Here is a 25,516-nt window from a genome sequence, read left to right as displayed (position 1 = left end):
AACTGTGTCTCAGATACTTCTAGCTGCCGTGGCAGTAGGTAAGCAGGTGGAAGGCAACATAGGCAGAGGGAGCGGGAACAACTGGTTATCCCACAGGGTCTGCCACAACCTCTTTTCACCTCATCTCCTGTGATTCACTGTTGTGTCCTAGGTCTTTCTTGTCTGAATGAACGGTGAGCCTCTGTGTGGCTGCCTACCTGTCATCCCCTTCTTTCCATCATCTGCTGCGCTCCAGGAACCAGGCCAGCTTTCAGTCTTCAACCACACGGTCTGCCTGCCTCTGGACCTTTGGACTTGCTTGTGTCTGCCCAAGACGCTGCAGCCCATCTCCAGTGTCAGCGAGCATGGCTGAAAAGTCACTTCCTAGGGCTTCCCAGATACCCCCAGGCTGAGCCGGCCCTTTCCCTAGCCGTCACCCTTACTCGAAACTATACATTTCTTCGTTCCTGGTTTACCATCTGTTTTCCCGCAAGACTTCAGCAGGTCCGTTCCCCTGCAAAGCAGCAGTGCCAGGCTCTCAATGAGTATTTGTTGAGTGAACAAGAGAAAGGCAAAAAAGATCGATAGTCTCAGAGCTGTTGGCGGGTATTGGCAAGTGGTGGCTAAGGCTCAAATTAGCCCAGGACTTTAAATGCTTCTAGCAGCACTGTTGTTAGAAATAAAACGTGTGTGCACATGCATGCTCACCCCCCCCCACTCCAAAGTAAAACTGAGCGAGGAAAAGAGAGCAGGGGAATTTGGAGGCATAATAAAGCCGCTTGCACGTGTCCCACCGGCCTTTTTGCTTCGTTCCTGGACCACGAGGCTGAGGACAGCAGCGTCACTAGACAGATGACAGAATTAATCACTTGCAGTGACTCGCTTATTTTTAGGCCCAAATGCATTTCTTTCTACGTGGGCCCCGTGTCGCGAGCTCGTGTTCATCGGGCCTCAGCACGGAGGGACCGGGCCGTGTTTCACACGCAATGCGCGCGCGCACCTTTGTACGGCACCCGCCCAGCCTCGGGTAGAAGGCTCTCAGGGCGCATGCGTACACCTGCGCCCCTTCTTCACCCCGGCGACCTCCCACCTCGAAGCCCCCTTCTAAGCGTCATCTCTGTGCAAAGGTCATTTCTGCCAAACGGTAACCCTCCCAGGCCAGGGCCCGGTCTCATCTTTACCACCCCTGTGCCCAGCACGCAGTGGGTGCTTACTAAATCCTTTGTTGCTTTCTCTTTTTTAAAAAAATATTTTATTTATTTATTTGACGGAGAGCGAGCGAGCGAGCAAGGAAGCACAAGCAGGGGGAGGGGCAGAGGGAGACGGAGAAGCAGACTCTCGGTGGAGCAGGGAGCCCCATGCGGGCCCATTCCCAGGACCACAGGATCATGACTTGAGTCGAAGGCAGATGCTTACCCGCCTGGGCCACCCAGGTGTCCCCTAAATGCTTGTTACTTTCATTCTGGTTCTATTAACCCCACACCCGACTGGAAGCTCTTTTCAGCAGAGGCGCGGCCTGGCCCCTTGTGCCCCACCCATCGTGGAGCTCTGCACGCACCAGCTCCCCTGAGTCGAGGTCCTCTGGTAGAGAGAAGGTCATTGCAGCTGGGGGGGTGGGGGTGGGGAGGGTGGGGGGGGGTGAGCTTTCCTGCTGCTGGTGCATTGACCCCGCTGCCGTGAACTCAGAGCAACCCGAGCTGCCACATTTTGTAAAAGAAGGTTGGAAAGAAGCTTGAGGACACCCTCCTCCTACCCAGCCTTCGGCCTCTGGAATATTCTGGATCTGAGAACATCAGTGACTCTTGGAGGGAGACATCACATAGACAAGCGGGTGGAGAGAGAAAACAGGAAAGGACAACGTCAAGCAGCCAGGACATCCCCTCCCCCTGCACGGTGCCCAGCCCCCACTGCTGGGGTCTATCCATCCAACCAAGGTGGCTTCTTTGAGACCTCCTCCCACCCCAATGCCACGCTGGCCCCGACTTTCGAAGGCGTCCAGGGAGGGGGAGCTCCCACGCTGAGCACCCAAAGCCTGGCCGGTGGGAGTGGAACCCAGTGGGCCTGCTGCGCGGAGGGAAGACGCCGCCCACGTCGCGGAGGGACAGGACCGACTCTGTGTGCGTGCGTGGCCCCCGGTGGAGGCCGCAGGAGGGGGGTCGCCAGGCAGCAAACCGTGGGGACCTGGGTAGCATCTCCTCTGTCCAGGGCGGAAGGGCAGCCTCCTGGGCCTCGGCCAGAGCCCACGGAGGAGGCCCAGGCCTCTTCTCTCCGGCGATGACATTATCAGAACCAGAAGAGGGAATGTGAATAAAGACGAGCCGGAGAGTGCCTCCCGGCCCCCACCGCCGTTTCCAGGCGACACACAGGCTGTCGCGGTCGCTGTCATACAAACCCTTTTCCCGTAAGACGGCGGGTCCCACGGGGAGAAGGGGTGAAGTGGAATATTTTATCAGCCATGTACATATGTAACCAGAAATGGGGCTGAAAAGCAAAACCTCGTCTGCCTGAATAGGGGGAGGCAGGAGGGGTGGAGAGGGCTGGCGGAGGTGGCAGGAAGGGACTTATCTCTACGAGGTCAACAGCAAGAACAGGCTGCGGCTGTGGTTCTCGCCCTCGGAGTTGTCAATGAGGAAAATGTCCATACAGGGGGCTGTTCTGGGGGCCAAGTTCAGAGGGCATCTTGTTTTTGCATTTAGCAATAAGAACCCAATATACATATAAAAGGTGAAGGAAGAAAAGGAATAGCAAGTATTTGAAAGACGGGCAGGGGCAGGAGCCAGATTTCTCACTCACGGGCCACTTCTCACTTGCGGTTTGAAGATCGTTTTGCTCCCGGGGTGGGGAACAGGTGCTAAGTGCTGGCTTCCTGGGGGCTGACGTTCCAGATTCATTCCGCGGCCTGGGCTGGTTGGTGTGGAGCTGACAGAGACGGTCCGGCTTCCTCCTCGGGGTGGAAGGTGCAGTCTCTCCTCTGCTCGGAAAAAGGCAGCCGTCTCTCCCGGGCCCTGGTGAGTGCCATCATCCAAGGATCTAACGAATGAGATAAAATAACAATAACAATAATAATAATAATGGGGTGAAACACCGGCTTTGCCCAAGCTGAGCCTGAAATCAACCAACCTTGCAGACAGCCACCAGCCCCCCTGCCCAGGGAAAGCCACCCCTTGCAGGTGTGTCACGAAGGAGGCTGGCTTATTGGTGCTGCCTGGGCTGTCGTGCTGGGCAGGGAAGTCTGGGGGTGGAGGTGCGGGGAAAGGCAGAGCCACATGCCGCCTGGAGCCTGGCCTGGGTGCACAGGTCTAAGGAACCGGTCAGAGGGACACCTTCCGGCGGCTCCGCCCAGACATTCCGGGTGGGACTCCCCCCCGCAGCTCATCCAAAAGTTTGTGAGGTTATTATTAAAGTTAAAGCGGAGAGGGATGGAGACAGAGAGAGAGGGAGAGGAGAGGCAAGAGAGGGAGAGAGAGGGGTGAGAAATGCAAGAACCCATCTGGGCAATGCATCACATTGAAATTGCCCCGCATTAAAAATTCACCAGCCAGTGAATTTTCAAGGGATTTGTAGTAATTAGATGACAAAATGCTGGCAAATCTCAGGCTTGCCAAAGATGTTACTCAGGGGTCAAAGACTCGACACTTTCGGCTGGGTAATTTGTAAGTGTCAATCACTCGCAGCCATCAGAGAGCAGGCAGGATCTAACGGCTGCATTCTAACGAAGGCGAGACGAGCCCTCGGCCGGCCGTCTGCCAGCAAACCCCCAGACCCCGCGGCCCGCCGCCCCGCCTGGGGCTCGGAGCCGCGCCGGCCGACCCAAGCGTCCAAGTTCCTGTTTGATTTCATTCCCCCTTTTTCCTTCTCGAAAGCAGCGGGCTTGCCAGGAGTTAGCTGGAGGTCCTTCCTGCGAGGAGGAGAAAGTGTCCTGTGGCCGGGAGCCACCGGAAGGCACAATGGGGGCTCTCTGTGCTGGGGCAGGGGGGTCTCAGGGTTCTCTTCTGCGAAGGGGGGATAAGAAGGCTCCCCTTGAAGGGTCATTCTGACCGAAGGAGGGCGCTCTTGACCGACCCGACTGAGTCACTGGCTCAGGGCCGACATGCCCTTGCCCCCAGAGCTGTGCCGGGTTCTGAGGACTCAGCAGTGACCAGTAACACGCCTGCCCTCATGGAACTTTCTAGCTGAGGGAGGCAGGAGGAACAGACAATAGACAACTGAATAGCAAGTACGTCAGAGTGTGTAAATGCCTGGGAGAAAATGAAACAAGAGTCAGGGGGACAAAGTGTGTCGGGGTACCCAGTGGGAGGTCATGCCGGGTGAGGCCGCGTCTGAGGAGAAAACAAGGGGCAGAGGATGGCGAACAGAGGGTGATTCTGTTACGGGAATCATCATGAGGCTGGAGACGGGGGGACAAGGTGGACAGGGGTACGGGGGGGTGCTTAGCTCCTGCAGCCTTGGACGCTTTGAGGCCCCGTGAGGCACGACTTGGTGCCACCCAGCCTGGCTGGCCTCTGGTCAGATCTGCCCCCCGAGTCCTAGCGGGAGAGGAAGCCCATGGAAGTGTCATGCACGGCCCCTGGGCCTGCTTGTGGGGCTGGGCCTACCCTTGCCAGATGGTCTCATTCCACCTGCCCGCGGCCAGGCGGCCTAGTGACTGCCCAGAGCCCAAGAGGATGGGCACGGAGGGGCTTTCTCTCTCTCTCACTGCCCCCACCTTCGAGGGTATTTTCTGTGGAAAGCACTGGCTTTACAGACCCTGGGCCCCAAAGCCTCACTCCGCTGTTTCCAGACTGTGTCACTGAGGGCAAGCCGCCACACCTCTCTGAGCCTCAGCTTCTGCGTCTGGAAAATGGGCACATGAGCCCCACCCACACGGTTAAGGATGGGCTTTAGTCGCAAGAATCTGGCCCTGGGGAGCTTCTCCACAGAAGCTTTTCCAAAGAAAGCAGCCCCTAAAATGACAGATGCTGGCACTCGGACGGGCCATGTAAGAGTACCCCGAACATCGAGAGCATTCCGGGGCAGACCCTCCCTTGTGCGAGACGAACTGAAGGCACATCTCTGTGTGCAAAGGAAAGGAGCTGGAGCCAGGTGTCTTTGGACAGTGTGCGGTCGGTGTACAAATGTCCGAAGCGAGTCTAAGTGCTGGGCATCGTCGCGTATTTGGTGAAGTCATAACACGGGTCCGTGGAGGGGCCAGGGCTAGTACTGACACGTCGCTCTCTCCCTCCAGCTTTCTGGTTACTTCTGGTTGTTTGTTGGTGGGGGAAGGGCGCGGTGTTGGGTGCACTCAGCCCGCCTCCCCGGGCCCGGGTCTCCAGCCTGCGAGCCTTCGCTGCAGGTGAAACCGCTCAAGGGGAAAATGAGAAACTCGCCGCGTTTCACGGGCGGCGGCGGGCCGCGGTGGCCGACCCTCACCGTGCCCCGGGCGCACGGGTAGGACTGGGGGGCCCAGCGCCTGCGGCCCCCTCGGCATCCACGCTGGGCCCCCCTACATCTCGGAGGCACGGCAGCCCCTCTCTTCCCCACGGCCCCTCGTGAGCGTCGCCGGCTCTGTGGTTCAGACGGGGCTGACCCCACATCTGCGGGAGAACCGATGAGACCACGACTAGCTTGGCAAGTAACACTACCCACCGCCGCTGTGGCTGCTGTTTACTGAGCATTCACTACATGCCGGGCACCGCGCCGAGGCCCCCAGCGAGCCCCAGCTCAGCGCGTGCTCACCAGAACCCAGCGATGGCCGTACCGTGACTGTCACCTGGTCAGCGGGAAGGGGCTCCCCTCCACCTCCAGGGCCCTCGCCTGGAGTTCCAGCCCCTCTCTCATGTTACATATACGTTGTGGACGGAGACAGGCTTGTTTGCGATGGAGGCAGGTGACCTCCTCACTGACCTGGGTCACAGCGGCCGTGGTTTTTAAACTACCCATCTGTCGTCAGAAAAAGAGCCAGTGGGGTGGGGAGGATGTCTGGAGGACACTGAGGGACGGGTCCTGGCTGCTGACGGGGGAGCAGAGGCAGCGACTTGCGCCAGGCACACTGCCTTCTAGCCACGCAGAGCGCCCGGTGACCACGGAGCCGTGTGTGTCCGCGGCCTCCACATCCTTCCACATGCACGACCACGCAGACACACACCTGTGTCCCTCAGAACCGGAGCCTCCTCTGTTCCCCGGGCATCCGTCTCCTGTCTGCTCCCCGGCCGCCCGTGCACTCTGCAGGCAGGGGCTGGCTCTGCTCTCCTCCCCACGGACCCCAGGGCCTGGCCCGGGGAAGGTGCTAGTCAGCGTTCCTCGGAAGGAACAGACGCACCGGGCTCTCACACGGGCCTCGGCCAGCCATCTGGTGCTTGGGGATCAAAGTCAGGGAGTCCGGGCAGGGACACCGTGCTGGCCTCTTTCTTCTAAGGGTGACTCTTGGGACGGGGGTCCCCGGCACAGCCCTGAGCCTCCGTTTCCTGAAGTGCCAAAGGCGGAGGGAACAGTGCGCACGGGGCCCTGGAGGATTCAGTGACTGATCCTTTGACTTGATCTTATCATGGAATCCCCACGGTCTAGAACTAACTCTCCAAGAAAGATGGCCAAGCCATTAGGACTCGGAGCCCAGGGCCCAGAAGCCGGCCAAGAGGTGCCTAGAAGCCCGCTGGGGCTTCTAAAGGGGGCCCTGAATCTCTCAAGCCCCCACTCCAGGTCGACCACGGTCCCCAAGGGAACTGCCTTTGCCTCTGGAGACGGGACAGCCGCCCCTGCTGGGAGTCGGGGGGCTGGTGTTGCTCCCGCACCCATGGTGACGACTGTGAGGACAGCCTGGGAAGGCGGACGCCGCTCGTCCTGGCCACGAGGGGCCGGGCAGACCCCCCAAGCTCCCCCTGGTGCGTGAGGGAAAGGGACGGGCTCTGACGGCCGGCGGCCTGCAGCTGGGGGGCTGGAGGGCTCTCCTCAGGGACTGCCTCAGGGCCTTGCCATCCTTCTCGCTTGGGCGTCTGAAAGACAGCCACAGGCAGAGGCCGGCGCAGCAGGCAGGCTGAGTGGCACAGCCCGGAGGTGCAGACCGCACACCAGCCCCGGCTCCTCCCCGGAGCTGTGTGGTCTTGGGCAAGGCACCTAACCTCTCTGAGTTGCCGCTTCCTCGCGGCAGGTCAGGATGGCAGAAACGGCGCCCATCTCATGTGGTGGTGGGTTAAGTGAGTCCTCGGTGGTTAGGGCAGTGATGACGATGGTCACATATCAGGACGGTGGATAAGATGGGGGAGACCGAGGGAGGGAGGTGACCCTTAGTCCATGCCCACGGTGCGCCAGGGGCTTCACGCGTCCCTTTCGGCCCACGGACGCCCCCTGCAGGTGGGACCAGAGCCCAGGGAATCCTCCGAGGTGGGAGTTCTCGTTCTCCCCGCTGGACGAGACTGAAGCAGGGACAGCCCAGGGGACTTGATCCCGAGGCTGCAGGGCTTGTAAGAGCAGAGCTGGATTCTCCCCCCCGCCCCCAACCCCTCAAATCTGGCCTGTTCCCAGAGGACTCTCCTAAATCCTGATCCCTTGACCTTGGGCTGTGGGGCGGACAGAGGAGCTCAACACCATGAGAAGTGCTCAGAAAGGGCCTGGGCTCCACCCCGGACTCCCCTGGGGGCGCTGCTGCTCTCACAGGGCCGTGGTCCTCTTGGACCACCCGCCCCAGGCAATCCGTCTCGGCGGGGGGTGTGGGTTGGACCCCACAGCCATGGTCAGGAGTGTCGGGAGAGGGACACTGCCCGGCTCCCAGCGGGAAGGACAGGAACCTGCTGGGGGCCTGGCACCCTCGATGCCGGCCAGATGCAGGTGGGCACCAGCAACCCCGAAAGGCGGCCTCGCCTCTCCCCACCCTCTCCTTCCGCTGGAGCCCTCCCCGGAGCCTGCTCCCTGCTCCCCTGGGGGTGCTGGCTGCTGCTGGTGAGGGAGCCCTGCTCCCCAGGCTGTCTGGCGGCTCCGCTGTGGGGAGCGAGCGGCCGCGGGCCACCCTGCTGCCTGCGGTTCTGTGCCGGGCTTTGCAATTCCGGTCACATCGTGCCCGCACCTGCCTGCCGCCGCACGCCACTGCCACTCTCCTTTCCTGGACCCAGTTTGGGGTGAAAGCCTTCCTTATTAGTCAATCTGGATCCCACTTACTGTGAATTACCAGGCCTGATTGATATTCATGAGTGGGTCCATCTGAAACCTCAGACATCTGTCACATGACTCTCTGCCTTGGGGGACACGGGGACCGGAGCAGCCCTGACACGCAGCGGCGGCCCCCAGCTGGGGATGGTGGGGGGGGGGGGCTGGGAGCTGCCCCTGGCTGACAGTGGTCCACCCCCAGTGGTGGCCGGGACCGGAAGGTGCCAGCAGGGCCTTTCAGTCTGGATGGGTGACGGATGCAGGTGCCAGGGGCTGGGGTAGAAGGGGACCGGCAGCCAGGCTCAGCTCCCAGGCCTCACCGCTGCGGCTTCGGGCCGTGCCCCATCTCCGCTTCCCCTCTGCTTGGCCCCCTCCTACTTCCCCTGCAGCTGGGATATCACTTCTTACAGCCACCGTCCCAGTGCCCCCATCTGCTCGAGACCCCTGACACTGCTCTCACGGCCACCGCAATGTCCCTGCACACACGCTGCAAAGGACCACAGTCCACGATCCTGTTTCTGGTGCTGGGGGCAGCGCTCCACGGGGGCCTAGGGCGTTGTGTAAGACTCAGTGGGATGAGAGGAAGTGTTCCCCATGGACCGGGCCCTGGGCCGAGGCACGGTACCCACCTCCTGGGGGCCTTGGAAGCCCCCGGAAAGGGATCGTCTTTTCTCCTATTTTCAGAGGAAGCAGGTGCAGAGATTCGAGACCGGGGAAGCAGAATCTAGGCTGGGTGATTCTCAAGCCTGTGCTTCTGGGCCCTTGACCTCTCACCCCCAAGGGCTTGGGTTTCTGGGAAGTACTGTCATCGGGAGGGTCCAGTGGCTAAAGGCTCCCAGGCAAGACACGGTCAAAGTAAATACTTGACGGTCAACTCGGAGAAAGTAAGAATGCCGGCAGCACTCCTCCTCCCTCATTCTGCAAACTGCTTTGCAGAGTGGCGGTGGAACGGATGGATGCGTCCAGTGTTCCTCGGACATCACCACCTGGCGGAGCAGAGGACAGAGCCCGGAGCTGGGACTGCTTTTTGGGCACTAGAAACTCCTAGCCTGGGCTCCTCTGAGCAGGACCAAGGGGGACCTGCTTTTCAGCAGCACCCCCAGCACTGCAGCCGTACCGGCTGGGTGGAGAGGCGGGGAGGCGCCATCGTCCCTGACGTGGGGCTGCAGAGCCAGGGCAGGAAGCCCGGGGATGGCAGAGGAGCCCGAACGCAGAGAGACGAGGCTAACTCCCCAACATTTCCCAGAGAACACGGGGTTCACACAGACGGAGTCTTGGGGGCCACAAGGGGCCAGATCGGGGCCCTTGGGCCATCTTGTGAAGGAAGGCTGAGAACTGTCTCCAGGCCAAGCTGAGCAGGCCAAGCCAGGGAACACAGGCCCACCGCGGGGCGCCCTGGCAGGGAGGGGAGGGGCCCGCTGGCTTTGAGGATGACTAGAGGGAGGCTGCTTTGCTGGCGGGCATCCGCCGGTGGCCCCCGGGCAGTTCCGGGCCCTGCCTAGCGGTGGTGATCCATGACAGACCAGAGTGCGCAGGGAAGACAAAGACACAGAAACCCCCGCAGGAGGGAATTAACTCGATGGTCCACTCACACCCGGGGCTTGGTGAGCACCTTCTAGGGCCCTAGGCGGCGGGAAGTGAGAAGGCAACTGGGGAAGTTGGGCTCCCCTGTCTGGCTAGGGTTTCCCTGGTTTCTCAAGAGGCCAGAGCAGGGACAACCTGGATTCCTGTGAATACTTAGTGGCGGCCTCCGCTGGTGGGTAGGGCACAAGGCCGGCGCTCTGCCTTCAAAGGGCTTGCAGTCGTGGGCAGTGCCGGAGTGGTGACAAGCCAGGGGAGCACCTGAGTGTGAGGTGGCTGGTGGGGACAGCTGAGCAGGAGGTGGCCAGGGGGAAGGGCTGGGGGGACAAGGGAGGGGGAGGCCGTCCCGCTAATCTAGGCAACAGATGGCGTCCAGGGAGAGGATGGATGCAAGGCGCGGTTAAGAGGTGTGTGGGGGAGGGGCTGCATCCAAGCCCTGACTCCCCCCCACCTCTGCCCCTTGGCAGTCCCCTTCCTCCACGACTGTGGGCTCTGCCATGTGGCTGACTGTGGCCAGCGGGGCAGCAGCGAACACGTCTTCATGTGGACATGTCTCTGGGGCTTTTCACTGGGTCTAAGATAGCAGGCTTTCAACTTTTCTTGGGTTAAGAATCCATGGAGGCCCAGTTTGGACCTTTGAAGGGTGCTCCTGTGGGGTTAAGTACTCAAGTCAGCTCCGAGGGTGGAAATCAGGTGGAAAACGCCCCAGGAAGAGCCCAGCCAGCAGCCTGATGACATCAGTGCCACAGGCTGTCCCCACCCTCACTCTCTTGCCTCCTGAAGCACGAGGGCCTCATATTTCCGTGGGGCACATGGCAGCCCAGGATGACTTCTCAGCCTTTCTCCCACGTAGTTTCGGCCATGTGACTCTCTTCTGGCCAGAAGCCACAGGAGACTGTCCAGGCTGTGTCCCTGAAGGGAGGGCAGGCCTCTCCTTGTGCCTCCGTCCTGCTGCCTGTTCCTGGCAGAGCAGGGAGCCGGGTCCCCAGCGCGCTAGCCGACCGTGCCTACTGCCCTGCTCGCCGTCACGAGAGGGACAAATCAGCCTTCATCTTGCTAAGACTACTGCTAGTCGGGTCTGTCACAGCAGCAGGAACATTCTCTAAACATCGCCCTGTCTCTATGAGGCCGACGCAGCCGGCTGGCGCCCTGGCTTCAGAGCTGGCTGTTTTTGGAGCATGGATGAAGCCGGCCTGCATCTCAGCATCCCCCAAATTTATCCCACAGCTCCCAACTGAGGTGCTTACAACCCGAGAATAGCACCCGAGAAAAGCTGGAGAAAAGCTGGAGGGGGGCTTGAGGGCTTGGGACCTAAGCCACATCCCCAGCTCCTGTGCGAAGTGCAGTTTGCGAACCACGAATGCAGCCCGGGCTGGCCGCTCTGGCGCCCGTGGCCCCCACATATTCAGCTTGTCCTTCTTCCACGGTGCGCAGGGGAGTGAGAGGATGTCTCCGACCGCGCTGCAGTGGCCATGGCACACACCTGCCTTTGTCTGGCACCTTCCTGGAATAGGTACCACTTCACTTCTCCAAGCCTCAGTTTCCCACTTGTGCACTGGGAGTGACAGTCTGCCCTGGGACTCCGCCGAGACGCCACTGAGTTTGCGACTTCAAGTGCTTTGTCCACTGCAGGGTGACATGGGGACCTATAAGGTGGCGGCGATAGATTCGCCTGGAAATCTTTCGGGGGACCAGGGAGGGGAGGGCTCCTGGCAGTTCCCAGGGAAGGCAGGAGCAGCTGCTACCTGGAAATCTGCAGAACAGAAAAATGTTTGCTGCTGGCCTGAGCCCAAGGATGGGGAGCCGAGGCCCCAGTGGATCGTTTTCATGAAAGCTGCAATTAAGGGGAAGTGGGGTTTATTAAGGAAGCTGGAGGGGACTCAGCCCTGGCTTCTGGCGATGCTCTAATTAGATCGCAGGGTCCTTTTTATTTGGCCGCTCAGCTAGGAGGCCCTGGGCTCGGGTCTTGTGCGGAAGCACTCGGTCTCCTGGGTGTCGGGTGATGGGGCAGACATGGGGACACCCCTTTACATCGGGGGGATGGGGTAACAGCAGCGATGGCTTGTCCGGTGTTCACCCAGTGGCGGGCACTGGTCTCGGGCCTCATTTAATCCTTAGGACTCCAGGGAGTTGGTACTGCTGTTGCTCTCAGTTCATAGTGGAGGCCACTGAGGCACAGAGAGGTCAAGGAGCCGGCTCAAGGTCACGCTGCAGGTAAGGGGCAGAGCCAGGATTTGAGCCCAGAGAGCCTGGCTCCGGTCTGTGCCCTGAATGGGGAGTTCTGTATGGGGAGTTCTCCTGGGAGGAGCCACTGGCGCTGTCCGGGTCTCGCTCTCTGCGCGGTGGAATTACAGGGGCTTGCTTTAGATCGGGACTCCGAAAACTTCATGTCAAGGGTCAGACGGTGAATATTACAGGCCTGGCAGGCGATACAGTCCCTGTTGCCATCATTCAACCCTGCTGCGGCCGCAGGAACCCAGCACGGCCCGTATGTACCCCAGAGGGCGCAGCCGCGTGCCAATAGAACTACACAAACAGGCCGCGGCGGGATCTGGCCCCCGGGCCGCTGTCGGCCAAGCCCTGGTTTAGACCACTCACGGCTCTTCTTACCACTTCCGTTTGCCTATACTCGCAGTCTGATGACTTCCTTCACACGGCTACACTGCTCCACGTCTTCCTCAGAGTCTGTAACGGTGAGGGTTTCATGAGCTCTACCTGCAACGCGCAGGTGGAAATACGCTCAGACCCTGAAAGTTGGCCCCGGGCTGCCTGAAATCTTCCCGCGGCCACTGGAGCCCGCAAATCATGCTTTGTGAGCCAGGTTTACGCGTTACCCCCGGTCTTCAAACCCCGGGGTGCTGACGGAGAGGATGAATATGTGGGGGCCAGGCCTCACACCCTGATTCTGAACCGAGCAGTTCTGTTTTCTATGTTGGGGTTCTGCATAAAACTTGTTTGGAAAAGGGGTGCCTGTGGCCAAGAGAGCTTGGCACTGTCTAGGGACGGCTTAAAAATGAACTTGAGAGTTCTGAACGTGGAGCTCGGATTTACTGGCTCTGTCTACACGGCGCTGTGAGTCCCCCACATTGCTTTTTAGATTTCTGATTTTTTTTTTTTTTAGACATTGTATTGATTTATTTGACAGAGAGAGAAAGAGAGAGAGAGAGATAGGGAGCCCAAGCACGAGCGCGGGGGAGGGGCCGAGGGAGAGGGAGAAGCAGAGCAGGGAGCTGACATGGGGCTCGATCCCAGAACCTCGGGATCATGACCTGAGCCAAAGGAGACGCTTCACCGACTGAGCCACCCAGGTGCCCCTGCTTCTTAGATTTCTTAAAGAAAAGCAGATGATTTCCCATTATGCCTTTGGTCCGGCCCGCTCTAGTGAACTTGAACTTCTTCATCTCCTCCTGACCGCTATGGTCATCTCGAACATAATGCACATTTACACCCCAACTCCTGGCATCCCCCGTGCCAGCTCCAGCACACGCTCGCTTCCCCCCATTGCACAGGCCCCAATCCATGGGGTCCGCCTTGGCCGTGCACACCTCAGAGCTGGAACTCCGTCCGTCCCATGGGCTCCACCTTCCACACGTCTAGGACCTGGCTGTCTGTCATTTCCAGGGGCGGCATCACCCCCGGCCCCTAGATGACTGCAGTGGCCTCTGCACTCATGTCGCTGCTCTCTCCCCTCTCCAGGCTCTGCTCACATGCCACCCTCCCTTGGCCCCCCTGGAAACCCCATACACGTGACAGCCTCAGTGTTGTCCGCTGAGTTCACTCCTGCTCCCCAGTTCCCACGGCCCAGCCTCGTGCGCAGCAGGCCCCACAAACATGCTGGACGCACGCACCAAGGTGTTTTAGGTTCAAACCATTTTGGCTCTGCGGCTCTGAGGTCCCAGGGATGAAGCCAAGGGCTCTGCCCTCGGGAGCCGACGGTCCTTGAGGGAGTGATGGGGCCGCCCCATCACCCCACCCTCTGCCCTGGAGCCCCAGGATGGCAGGGCAATGCCTGGCGCTGGCTACAGCCATCGTGAGCCACAGCACGCGCCCACGGTTGACGGCATTTGATGACATTAAACACCACCCCCATCCAGAAAAGTCCATCAGTGGTTCATGGCAAGTAGGTGCCGAACAGGAAAAGTCTAATCAGGGGACGAAAAGACAGGGTGCCTTTCGTTCAAGCTGTCCTGAGTTAGGGATCCAGACCCAGCACACGTGAAGCCTTCCCTCCCGAGCCCCAAACTTGCCTGTAGCACGGAGACAGTGGCGCAGCCCAGTGTGCAGGGGCGAGGAGAGGAGAGTATGGCCAACCACCCTGCTGAGGGCCAGGCTCTCGCTCTCCCCGGAGAAGCAGGGGACCACCAGGTTGGGAACTCGGGCTTCTGGCGACGGGAAGCTGGGCACAAGTCTCCGAGCCAGGCCTCTGTGTGGTGTTATCTGGGGGATGCTGCCTGCCTCCGTTTCTACACGTCCCATAAACCCACCTCCCATAGCTCCTGGGAGGTCAAAGTGGGGTGCGTTCGGCCCATCCGATACCACCAGGCAGGGGATGCGGTGTGCACTGACCATGGCTCCTGCCCCTCCAGGACTTATGCTCCGGTGGTGGGGGGCGCGCAGACAGGAAACCGCGACACATTCACACCTGTGACAGGTGCCGGGCAGGAGTTCGGGTGTGGCCCGAACTTCCAGCGGGGGCCTGGGCTTACACGGGTCATTGCTGGGAAGGTGCCCATTTCAGCGGCTGGGGTAAATATGGGAATGTCTCATGAAGCAAGTACTCTGTTAATCTTTTACTAACGATAGTTCTGGAAAAAAAAAAAAAGCGCTACATAGTCTTAGGGAAAAGAGAAGCGGGGACGGGGGGACCCAGCAGAGGCTCCTCCACAGGAGGGGAGAATCGCTCTATTTCTGCCAGGTGCGTGCACCAAAGGGTTAAAGTCATTTTCATTAAAATTTAAATTTCAGCAGGCGTTCACTCTCCCTTCCCCGTCCTTTGAACGTTTGACTGGCAACCATTTCATATTTCAATCTCGGCAGAACAAATTGAATTAGATGTTGAAACCAAACTCGGCTCTGTTCACCAAAGCCTGCGAGCTCGGCTTGCACTAATCCTTTCCTCGACGCTGCAGAGCACAGACGGGCGCTGGGAGCCGGCCCGGCCACAAAAGACACAAAAAGCCGAGCAGGCAGTAAAAGAGAAGGAGGGAAAACAGGCGGGCGAGGGCGGCTGGAAATCATCTTCTGCTGGACCCATGGGTCTTCAAGCCCAGGACACAGACCCTCATGGGGATCTAGATTCTGGTCTTGAAATCCCGGCGCCCTACTAAGTGTGTGATGAATGAACTCACGGGCAGAGGCCGAGGAGCTGGCTTTGAGGCCGGGCCCAGGCAGCCTCGGCCTCTGGCGGACGCCCCTTCCTGCTCCGTGTGCCGTGATGGGGGCTGCTCCCCGCCCCACCGCTCCTTTCTGAGAGGCCGCAAGCTGCCCGGCGACTTCCCAGAGTCAGGGTGCTTCCATGGGAAGCTGGGCTCACTCTGGTCATGCCAGCCCCTGACCAGTGTGCAAAGCGGCCGAAGACTCCAGCTCGAGTTTCCCGGGGGAGAGGCGGACCTCGAGGCCGGGACCCGGGCCTTCCCTACACACCCCGGGACACGGGACAGCCCCATGGCCAGGGTCCTTTGCCGGCTGGGCGCCAACAAGAACCCCTCCTTACACTGCTAAGTCTGTGGACCGCCCTAGAAGCGCTGACCCAGAGGCCAGAGCCTGGCTCTCAGAACAGACGATCCTACTGTGACAATGACATCCCTGGCTGTGAGTGACCCCCAAGATTGCAGTGTTAGGAAGAGACCCAGCAATCCCAGGGCCTGGGGAAGGCCTCACATGTTTCCCAGACACACTCCCTGGCAACCGTGGGCTCACCTCCGGTCTGGCTTTATGCAGGGAATGACCGGGTGAACGATGGGCCCACTCGGCCTGCATTAGGGCTTGTGGGCAGAGGGCACCCTCTCCAGGCCACCTTCCTGGATGCAGGGACTCCCCAACCTGCCCCGTGCCCTCTGACGTGGGCCCGGCAGGCCTGCTGTGCGCACCCTGGGCTCTTACTTCCTGGGGCATCTGCGGGTGTAATGCCCCACGCTTTCCTCTGCTCAACAACAGGAATGATCGTGACAACCACGATTTAGTGTTCCTAGGTATGCGACAGTCTGCTAAATGCCTCCCACCCATGATCTTTTATTTAATCTTCAAAAAAATCCTACCAGGCCAAAATTCTTGTACCCATTTTAAAGATATAGAAATCGAGGCAGGAGACACTGAGACCATGGGCGCGGGTCGCACAAACAGCGGGTGGTGCAGCTGCGACCCCCCTCCAGGCCTTCCTGGAACCAGGGCCTGTGGGTTCTGCTCCCCTTCCGGCCACCCCTCCCGCTGCAGTGCACCCCACTCTCACTGAGCTCTATGAGACCCCCTGTCTCATTCCCCGTCCACGGCTGTCTGTATAGCACCCTCCCCTGGCCAGTCCCAGGGGCCTCGGTGGCCTCTTCTTCCCCGAGCCCGGCCCATGTTTGAACACTCCGTCTCACCCTTCAGGGTTCCTCAGGGCCTCACGCCCATGGTTGTCCCCATAGACCGCCAAGCTTCTGCAGCTCCCCGGGGGTCTCTGTCAGCCTCCAAGGAGGAGGGGCGGTGTCCCTCCTCTGCGCCGGGCGTACTTCACCTAGCTTCACCTGACCGTGACCCAGCCGTGCTTTACCGCCCTCCAGAATCATCACGACGGTGGCGGCTCTATCCAGAACTATGATGGTGGAAGGACTTCCTGGCCATTCGAGGCAGCAGCCGTTTTCAAAGGAGCAGGGACAGGGCTCCCTGCGCTAAGTGCCGTGACGGAAAGTAACGGGGTGTGGGTGCAGGTCTGGGCATGGGAGAGGAGCCGCATGCAGCTACTTCTGATAAAGTGGTCAGGGCCTCTCTGAGTGGGGGAGGGGAATTTAAACTAAGATCTCAAAGGGGAGATAAAAAAAAAAGTCAGGAAGGATGTCAGGGAAGGGGGTCCCAGGCAGAGGGAAGAGCAAGTACAAAGGCCCTGGGGCGGGAGTGCACTAGAAAGGCCAGCACAAATTAAGGCAGGGACGAGTGGCAGGACCTCTTGCTGGGTGAGGAGTGTGACTTTATTGCAAGTGTGTGGGGAACGCTGAAGGGTTTGAAGCTATGATTTCCACAATCCCGTTCACGGATCCAGCTGGATCCCTGTGGCTGCTTGTGGAGAAAGCCATGCTCCTTGGTTAAGGGAAGGGAGATGAGGGTGGCATCCACCATGGATGTCCTCGGTGGCATGAAGCAGGGTGACGGGGCACCCGGAGATCTCCAGTGGAGGTCAATCAACTGCTCTTTATTTGCTTACGTGGCTGTTCCCCATCCTGACAGTCAGCCCCCGGGGTGAGGGCAGAGAGGCCAGGTGGGGCAGGAAGGAGGGAAGGGGACCTGGTGTCCCAGGCTGGAGAGCCTGTGCTTGGCACCCAACACTGGGCTGCAGGACTTGGCGGATCCTGCCCTGGGAACGTTCTAGTACTGTCGTCCGAGTCAGATAAGTGGGTGCCAATGGGGCCCCTTGTGCGCCAGGCCCACGGGTCTGATGCCCCCCAGCATGGTGACTACGCCCCCACCATTGGCCTGGCTCTGGCGGTGTGGCAATGTGGATACAGACTCTGTGTTCAACCAGAAAGACCCCTGTGCCCTGCACAGGACGGGCAGTGGGGAGGAATGGGGTGGGGGGCCCCTGGGCACCTGAGGGGCTGACCTGGGTGAGGCTTAACACTGACCCCGCCGTACGGACCCACGTACATGCAGTGCTCACGCCTGATGTCTGTGGGACAGCCCCACTGCAGAAGCTGGGGAGCGAGCCGCTCTGGGGTTGGGCCTTTGGCCTCTGCTCCTTCTCAGGGAGGAAGCAGGACAGACCAGGAAGCGCCTGCCCTGCGGGAACCGGGGGGTGCGCTGAGCCTCACACGGCTACCGGCGCCGCGGAGCTTTGCCTGGGTTCTAGGCCGCTCTGCAAACCGGATGAAGACTGGAACCTCCTTCCTCCCAAACGCACAGACCAAGTTTTATGCCAAGTCAGAAGGTTCCCGGACTCAGTCCCAGATTCAGAAGTACACAGAAGTGCTGAGGGGCATCTCCTCTGGGCTTTACTCGGATTGAGTGAGGTAGTCAAACACCGGGAAGGCACAGTACCACCCCCATTTGACAGAAAGAGAAGCCGAGGGTCACAGGGGACCTCACCGGTCTGAGGTTGCACAGCTGAGAACAGCAAGGCTGGATTCAGACCCAGGTCAGAGGTGCGGCGGCTCTTTCCTCCCCACCAGCCTGCTTCCTGGTGTGTGCGGGGCACAGGCCCCCCACTGGGGGAGGCTGTATTTCCAGGCCGGAGTACGTGTGTGCACTCGGGTGCCCCATGCCTTCCGATGGGGCTGGGATGAATTTCAGAGTCCTCCACCCGTGAGCAGGGGGTATCCGCCATCAGACACGCATCTTAGGCTCAACTGGCTGGCATGTGGGCTTCCTGGGTGGCTCGGAAGCTTCCTCCGCCCTGGGGTCAGGCCCTGGTGCTCAAACCAGGGCTCGAAGCCCCAAGGGACCCTCGGGCAGGACAGAGGCCAAGTCCCCGGCGTAAGCGCTCCCGCAGATGGCCGCAGGTGGGAACTCCGGCTAGCAGCCCTGGGGTGGGGGGGAACAGAAGCTTCGGGGCTGGTCTCCCACCGCAGCTGGGGTAGTTCATGGATTAACGCGGCGTGATTTTCTCACTGAAACTGTACGAGCTGGGGACCTATTCGCGAGGCACACATTGGGCCCAGCAGGGTTAGGTAACTGGGCCGGGGTCCCCAGCCTGTGTGGGCTGGAGTGGGGGCTTCCTGCCCTGACAGCCCAACTGCAGGGAGCGGCCCCCACCCTTGACGCCACACCATGCAGCTACGCAGAAGCGAGCCCGAGGCCCTCTGCGCCCCGCTCTCCCCGGCAGCAAGGTGGGGCCCTGGCTCCCCATCTGGGAGTAGCGGACAGCCAGGACTGGCGGGGTGTGATTTGTTTTTGCGGCTTTCAGGTCCTGAGAAACTTCCTAACGTGGCTGCGTCTCACCTGTGCCCTGGCCCTGGGGACGCATGGGGGCTGCCGGAACGTGTCACTTGGGACACTGTCCCTCTGACCACAGGCCGGGGTGGGGGCGCCTGTGCTCCCCCCGCCCCCCCAAATGGCGCTGCCCCCCCTTCTCCCACCCTTCTCCCCGCCCCCATGGCAGGAGCGCAGAAGCCAGAGCGGCTGTCCTCAGTCCCCCGGGCCCTGGAGCCACGTACCCTCTCGGCGCCAGCTCGCAGCTGAAGGGTTTGCTCCTCACTGTCGTTTTCACTGTCTTCCAGCTGCTCCAGGATCTCATCCAACACCACAGACCGCTTTTTCTTCGGGGGCTCTGTGGGAGCCCAGATGGCAAGAGAGGAGGAAAGAACAGCAGAGAGAGGTGGGAGGCGGGAAGAGAGAAATGGCAGGAAGGGAGAGGGACCAGCATAAGCAAAATGGAGGGCAGGAGGCGAGAGAGGAGACAGGGCACCGGGAGGGAGGAGAGCAGGTCCGAGGAGGGGGCACGGAGGACCAGAAGCCAAGGAGGGAGAGAAAACAAGAGAGGAGAGGGAAACACAGATGGTTAGTCTCCGGCCTCACCTGGGCTGCCTCTCCCCAGCCCGGCCCGCCTCCCCCTCCCCGGCTTCCCCCCAGCTGCAGAGGAAACAGCTCCGTTTAGGAAGGGAGCGAGGAAGGCCTCTCCCTGCAGCTCAGAGGTTGACGGATCCTGCCTGGCTTGCAGGGAGTGGAGCACCTTCGGAGAGGATGGGTCAAGCGAGGGCAATCACTGGGGAAACAAGGAGAAGCTTCTCTGGCTTTCCTGGAGGTTGCAGACTCTTAATGGTACAGTAGGCGGCCGATACAGCAGGTGCTCAATAAATGCTGGGTGAAATTATGCTCCAAGATGCCAGGGGAGGCATGTAGGGAAGAATAATCAGAGGTAGCTCTGGAGAGGAGGGGCTATTTGACTTGGACTTTGAAGGATGCAGAGGAGTTCTCTGTGAGGAGAGGGGTAGGGGGTGCGGACACACAGTATGACCAGAAGGCACGCGGGGCTCAGCATCCACAGTTCCCCTGGGCCCCAAACACTACTGAGGACCTACTACATGCTACAGCCCCACTGCTCTCACCAATCCTGCAGGTACGTATGATGATTGCCTCTTACAGGGGAGGGAGCTGAGCCGCAGACAGGGAGGTCTAAGGTTACTCAGCTAGAAGTGGTGGAGGCAGGATTCAAACCCAAGCAACACCAAAGCCAGTCTCCCCACGTCTCTCTCATCTCTGGTGCTGGCTAGAGAACGCCAGGGAGACAGAGCGGGGCAGGAGAAGGTGAGCTGGTCCCCTTGGCCCTCCCGGGACGGATGTGGCAGGGGGAGGCTGGGCTCAGGCCTGGCCTGCTGTTAGTCCTCTGCTAGTCTAACCTCTCACTAATGGTCAGCCTCAGTCCCAGAGAATGCGGATTTGTTCAGACGCAGCTGCAGACAGGCTGTCCCAATCCCGTCCTCAAACAACACCTCCTCCGTGAAGTCCTCCGGGGACAGAGACCACCCTGTGATCTTTTGCCTCCGACTCCGCACTAGGCTGGGGGCTCCCAAGGGCAGGTGTCTCACGTGGGTCTCTCCAGAGCCCAGCTCGGCCCCTGGCCCTGACAAGAATCTTGGGCCTCTTGGAGAAAAGACCCTGGACTAGTGACTTGGCCTCTCTGAGAACGTGTGTCCACCTTGTTCCTCCCAAGGCCACCAGGGCACAGACCCTGTCTCATCTTCTCCACGGCCACCTGCCTGATCCAACCACTTCCACCCGAATCCCAGCTCCTGCCACCCCCACACGGCTGGGTCTAGTCTCACACAGCAGCCCGAGAAAGCCTTCTAGAACAGGTGCCACCGCCGGCGGTCTCAAGCTCCTATGGCTTTGCAACACAGGGAGAGGGGGTTCTGGAGTCCTCTCGTGGCATCACTTGAGCTGGCCCTTCCAGGCCGGGGCGCCGCATGCCCACCGTGAGACCTCTGCACCTGCAGAATCCAGATCCCCTGTGTTCGGGCCCCAGCTCCATGCCTCTTCCTCGGACGACACCCCCCCCCCCCATTGCTTTGTGGCACTTTCTACCGCCCACATCACAGCAGGCACTTTGGGAACTGAGCTGTCCCGCTCACTGCCGTGTCCCCCGCCCCCGCACAGGGCCAGGCACCTAGTGGGTGCTCGCTGTCTGTCCGGTGAGGGGAGAGATGAATGGAGCGGGAAGGGGGACCCAGAGAGGCTGGGCAAGCTGTGCGGAGCTGTCCCCGGCTCAGGAGCCCGCAGGCCGGGCAGCTGCAGCCATCACTGTGAGTCACGGAAAGGGAGAGGGGGCAGGATGGGCCGGTGGTGGGGGCAGCAGCCCCTCCTTCCTCACTGTCTCCACGACGCTTTTGGTTTCCTTATGATCGCCAGGCTTTGGAGGTGCACAATGGCCTCTGGAAATTGAATTTGTGGGCAGGTAATGGGAGCCGGGAAATAGAAGAGCAGCAAAATAGGGTCTGTGAGCCCGTCACGGATGCCCCCTCCTCGTTACTAACAACGGGGGTACGAGCTCCTGGGCTGGCGGGTGGCACCTGGCACGGCCACGGCAGTGGCGCTGTGGGCTTGACCTTCGGAGCTCGTCTGGTCGTCCCCGCAGCTGGACATCACTCTGAGGCTCCGGCAAGGGAGCAGGTGTCTGCCTACGCACCCCGGGGCTCAAGCTCTCAGCCAGTCTGCACCCTGAGCACCCCCATCTCCACCGCGGCCCCCTGCCCTGAGTCCGAGGCATCTCTGGCCTGCAGGATGGGGAAGCCTCCTCCGCCCTCCCTCCCAGAGCCCACTCTTGAGCGGCACCCGGGGACTAGCATGTGTGGCTCCTTTGTCTCAGCCTCCGTGGTGCGGTCCCACCTGGGGAAAAGCTGAAGCCGTTGGGACGGCTGCCAGCCACCCGGGGGGACTGTCACCTCCATGGACTTCCGGTCACACCATCCCCCCACGCACGCGGCGACAGCCACGCAGGGTCCCTTCCTGGTGGCTGGCCCCCACCTCTCCCAGCTCCAGGCCTCTGTACCCGCTGCCCCCTCTGCCTGGAGCGCTGCTCCCCAGGGCACCACGTGGGGGACTCACCTTGTCAGGGAGGTCTCCCTGATCTCCTTGTTTAAAAGCCCAAGCCCCCCAGTGCCCCCTCCCTACTTCCCCATCCGTGCTCCTCCGTAGCCTTCACCCCCGTGTTTTACGGTGCAGCTTACTGTCTGCCTCTCCAGCCGGGATGCCGGCTGCAGGGTGAAGGGGTGTCTGTCTGCACGGTCAAGGCCCGTACCCCAGGGCCCAGAACAGCGCGCGGCACAGCAGCTGGTCACAAAGCACTTGTTGGCTGAGTGGACGGGTGGCAGGGACAGATGAGGTTGAGGAGTTCGGGTGGCTGAAGGACACACAGAAGAGGCACGGGACCAAAAGCGGTCTTTAACCACCTTCGTTCACGTTTCCGCCCCTCACAGCAGAGACCGGGCAGTGCCCGCTCTGGGCTGGGCCTGGGAGGGAACGGGACAGGCCCATTGAGAGCACTCCTGGTCCCGTGAGGGACATGGAGAAGGAGCCAGACAACCACAATCCAGGCAGTTAGCGCTGTGATGGGGAGGCACCTGCTCCACGTGGGCTATCAGGGCGGCTTCCTGGAGGAGGTGACAACGTAAACGTGGCAGAACCCAGCTGACTCCCGGATCCGGCCCTCTCACCCCACTGTGCTGGTCTCACTACTGGCAGGTGGCTGTGCTCACGGCTTCACGGCATCTCCCACCCCCTGAACCAGGGGGCACCTCCCAACCTCGGCCCCGAGGCTCACGGGCATCAGCCATGCTCAGTCGGCTTGGGAGCGGACCTCGCTGTCTTACAGACTTGTGACCCAGTTCTTCCACTCCTGGGCCTGGAATGCCAGCCCTGCCCTCGGCTGCCCTCCCGCCTTCCTTTGAGTCACTGGGTACCAGACACTCTCTCTTCCTCTGCGGCCATTTGACAATCGTTTAAGAGCCAAACATCCCCGCGACACAGCCGCAGCAGAATGAGAGAACCCACGCCACCCAGAGCTGGGTTCCAGTCCTATGCTTCCCCTCCCGGCAGCACTGGGACCTTCACCCCTCTGAGCCTCAGCTCCCCCTCCTGGAACAGGCAGCGGGGCCAGGCCTGCAGGAGGCCCTGGGGCAACGGACAGGTGACAGGCTATTCCATACAACCGACAGGGGCAGGGCTGCCTGGGGAAACCAAGGCCAAGAGGGAGGGGGACACAGCCAGCAGAAGGACACACACAGGCAGTGCCTCGGCCGAGTCTCAGGAACCCCCCTGCAGGAGGGGGGTCGTCACCCCCACTTCACAACTCGGGAGACAGAGGTGCAGGGCGACGCGCACCCCCAAGGCTCCCAGCTACCACACGCCGGCCCCTGGGTTCTGCCTCAGTTGTCCTGTTTGCAGGCCGCACATGCTGTCTGGGTTGTGCCCTGTGGCGTCTCCCGGGGCCCTGACTTGGGGCGGGGGGCACGGCCATGGCGGCACGGGAGCCTGAGACCTTGAGACAGGCATGCGGCCACCGCATCTGGCCTTAGTGTCACACACACTGGCTTGGGCACTTCCCCAGCTGCGTGCCCTTGGGCAGGGGGCACGTACCCCGTGAGGTTCACTCCCTCATGTGTAAGATCAGGGGGGCGGACAGGGCAGTTGCTCCACCCTTGCCCTTCTCTGTGGCCACCACCGCCGACCCGCAGGTCCACAGGCAAGTTTTCCCTTCCGCCTGGAGCAGGGCGGGCTCGTCCTTCCAGCGAGAGCCTCCCTGGGCAGCCCACGCGTCAACACTTGGCATACATGCTCGGGGACGCAGGCTCGGGCCCTCCGCCCCACCGTGGACCAGCCTCTCACTGCCTCGGTCTCATTGCCTGTAACGTGGGGGCACTACCAACACCTCCTGGGGGCGTGGGGGGAATTCATGGGGGAAAAAGAGCAGTGACCGGCACCTGGCGGACCCCAGTCGATGGTGGAGAGACCATCTCTGTTGCTCTGACTCCCGTCTCGACTTAACGTCTCGCTTTGCCACGAGGCCCGCAGGCGCCGACAGGACGGGGCCCGTCACAGGATGGCCAGTACATAGTAGGTGATCAACGAACAGCTACCAGGTAAATAATGACAGGATTGGGTTTGTAAAGGCCCAGGAAGGCGCGGTACTCCTTCCCCACCCCAGGTTGGAAAATGGATTCATGGACCCCTGCGGGGCAAAGGGCATAGGAAGCAGGTCAGCGACTGGCTAACCCCAAGGGCTTGCGGGTCACACAACCCAAGGTCCCCGCTCCAGGCCTAATGGCTCAGTGACCTGGGGCAAGTCACTTCAGCTGCTGGGGTCTCGGCTTCCTCGTCCGTGCGTGGGGGTGAGAACGGGACCCGTCCCCCGGGGCGGCCGGGAGCACCCGCGAGTCTGTGCACGGAGCCCTGCACGCTAAGGGCGCGGCACTCGGGAGCCGTGACCGCGCTCGTGGGCCGGACGCATCTGGCTCGGGTCGGGCCCCCAACCCACCCCCCCGACCCAGGGGACGCGTCGGGCCCGAGTCCCCACCACACGACACCCAGCGGCGCCCGCCGGCCCTGCCTGTGCGCGGAGCACCCCGCTTGCAGAAAACAGCTGCTGAAATCCCACTTCCCCGACATCAAAAGCCTCAGTGGGTTTTCACCAAACAAACATAATGCAGAACCGGAGAAAAGGTGTAAAATAAATAAACCAAACAAGCTGTGCATTTTCTTTCAGCGTTACAGCTGCACCCGAAGATAAACAGCACGCGCATGTCACCAAACATCAATGCCCGAGAAATTAACTTGACAAAAACTCAGCCGTCCCCCAACAACCCCCCAGTCCTGCCCCCCTCCCCGCCGCCCCTCCAACCACCATTTTGCATTTCTGGAGTTCCCATCTAATGATTTTATTTTTCAATTAATTCCTTGACAGAATGCCAGCCCGCGTCTCTCTCCCGGCCCTGGCTGGCGCTGTCGCCCCGCGTGCAAGGCACAGGCAGACAGAAAGGCGCGAGCGGCCGGGCGGGGGGCTGCGGGACGAGAGAAAGCGCCTCATGGGGTTTTGTTCCAGAGGCGGCACGCAGAGCAAGGCCGAGCAGAGCGGCGGACAAGGGAATTCTGGAAGGGCCCTGAGAGGTGCAGGTGCTGGCAGCCGGGGGAGGCTGGGGCCAGGCTGCCAGGACCAGAGCCCGCTGCTCCGGGCTGGGCCTCCTGGGGCCAGAGCCTCACGTCTCTGTGCTCCATCCCCGCACTTACGCAATGGTGCCCCGCTCGGACGGCACCTGGGGCTCCAGGAGGGTAAACGTACTAGGTCTTTCCAGCAGCGCCTAGCGTGCAGCGAAGGCTGGCCCATCTTGCGGCTCGGTGATGGACGCTGTTGCTGGATGCTACCGGATGCAGGCAGCTTACGTCTTTAAAATGGGGGCAGCAACAGCAGCCCTGGACCGATGCAGGAGCCACTGGGGGTGCCCCATCCTGGAGGCCGCCCGCAGCATTAGTGCGTGGCTCGGGGACACGTCAAAGGCGGTCTCTGGCCACTGGGCTATGCGTGGCCCTGGCGCAGGGCCGGCTGGAAGTGTTGGGGACATGAGCCCCCCAGAGAAACCTTCCACCAGGGAGGTGTGTTAATGGGGAGTTGGTGGACACATGTCCCAGCTCCCTCGTCTCCTGGGGGACAGCTCTGAGCTGT

At 61.0% G+C, this 25,516-nt stretch overlaps 1 protein-coding gene across 2 annotated transcripts in view; it reads right to left on the bottom strand.

Moving 5' to 3' along the window:
• Positions 1 to 1,214: 1,214 nt before the first annotated feature.
• Positions 1,215 to 25,516, bottom strand: part of RBM19 (RNA binding motif protein 19) — a 136,680-nt gene continuing 112,378 nt past the window's right edge. The window contains exons 24-25 of one of the 2 annotated variants that reach the window (XM_026514944.4): positions 19,020 to 19,132; positions 1,215 to 3,009 (exon numbers count right to left, since the gene is read on the bottom strand). In XM_026514944.4, the coding sequence (XP_026370729.2) occupies positions 2,998 to 3,009; positions 19,020 to 19,132 (125 nt within the window). In that variant the 3' untranslated portion in view covers positions 1,215 to 2,997. Of the gene's footprint in view, positions 3,010 to 12,780; positions 18,388 to 19,019; positions 19,133 to 25,516 lie in introns of those variants that run through there. The other variant, XM_026514945.4, reaches the window with a different exon arrangement.

The sequence above is a fragment of the Ursus arctos genome, unplaced genomic scaffold, assembly GCF_023065955.2.
Source record: "Ursus arctos isolate Adak ecotype North America unplaced genomic scaffold, UrsArc2.0 scaffold_34, whole genome shotgun sequence".
In the NCBI taxonomy this organism is placed as follows: domain Eukaryota; kingdom Metazoa; phylum Chordata; class Mammalia; order Carnivora; family Ursidae; genus Ursus; species Ursus arctos.
This window is presented reverse-complemented; position numbering and strand designations above follow the sequence as displayed.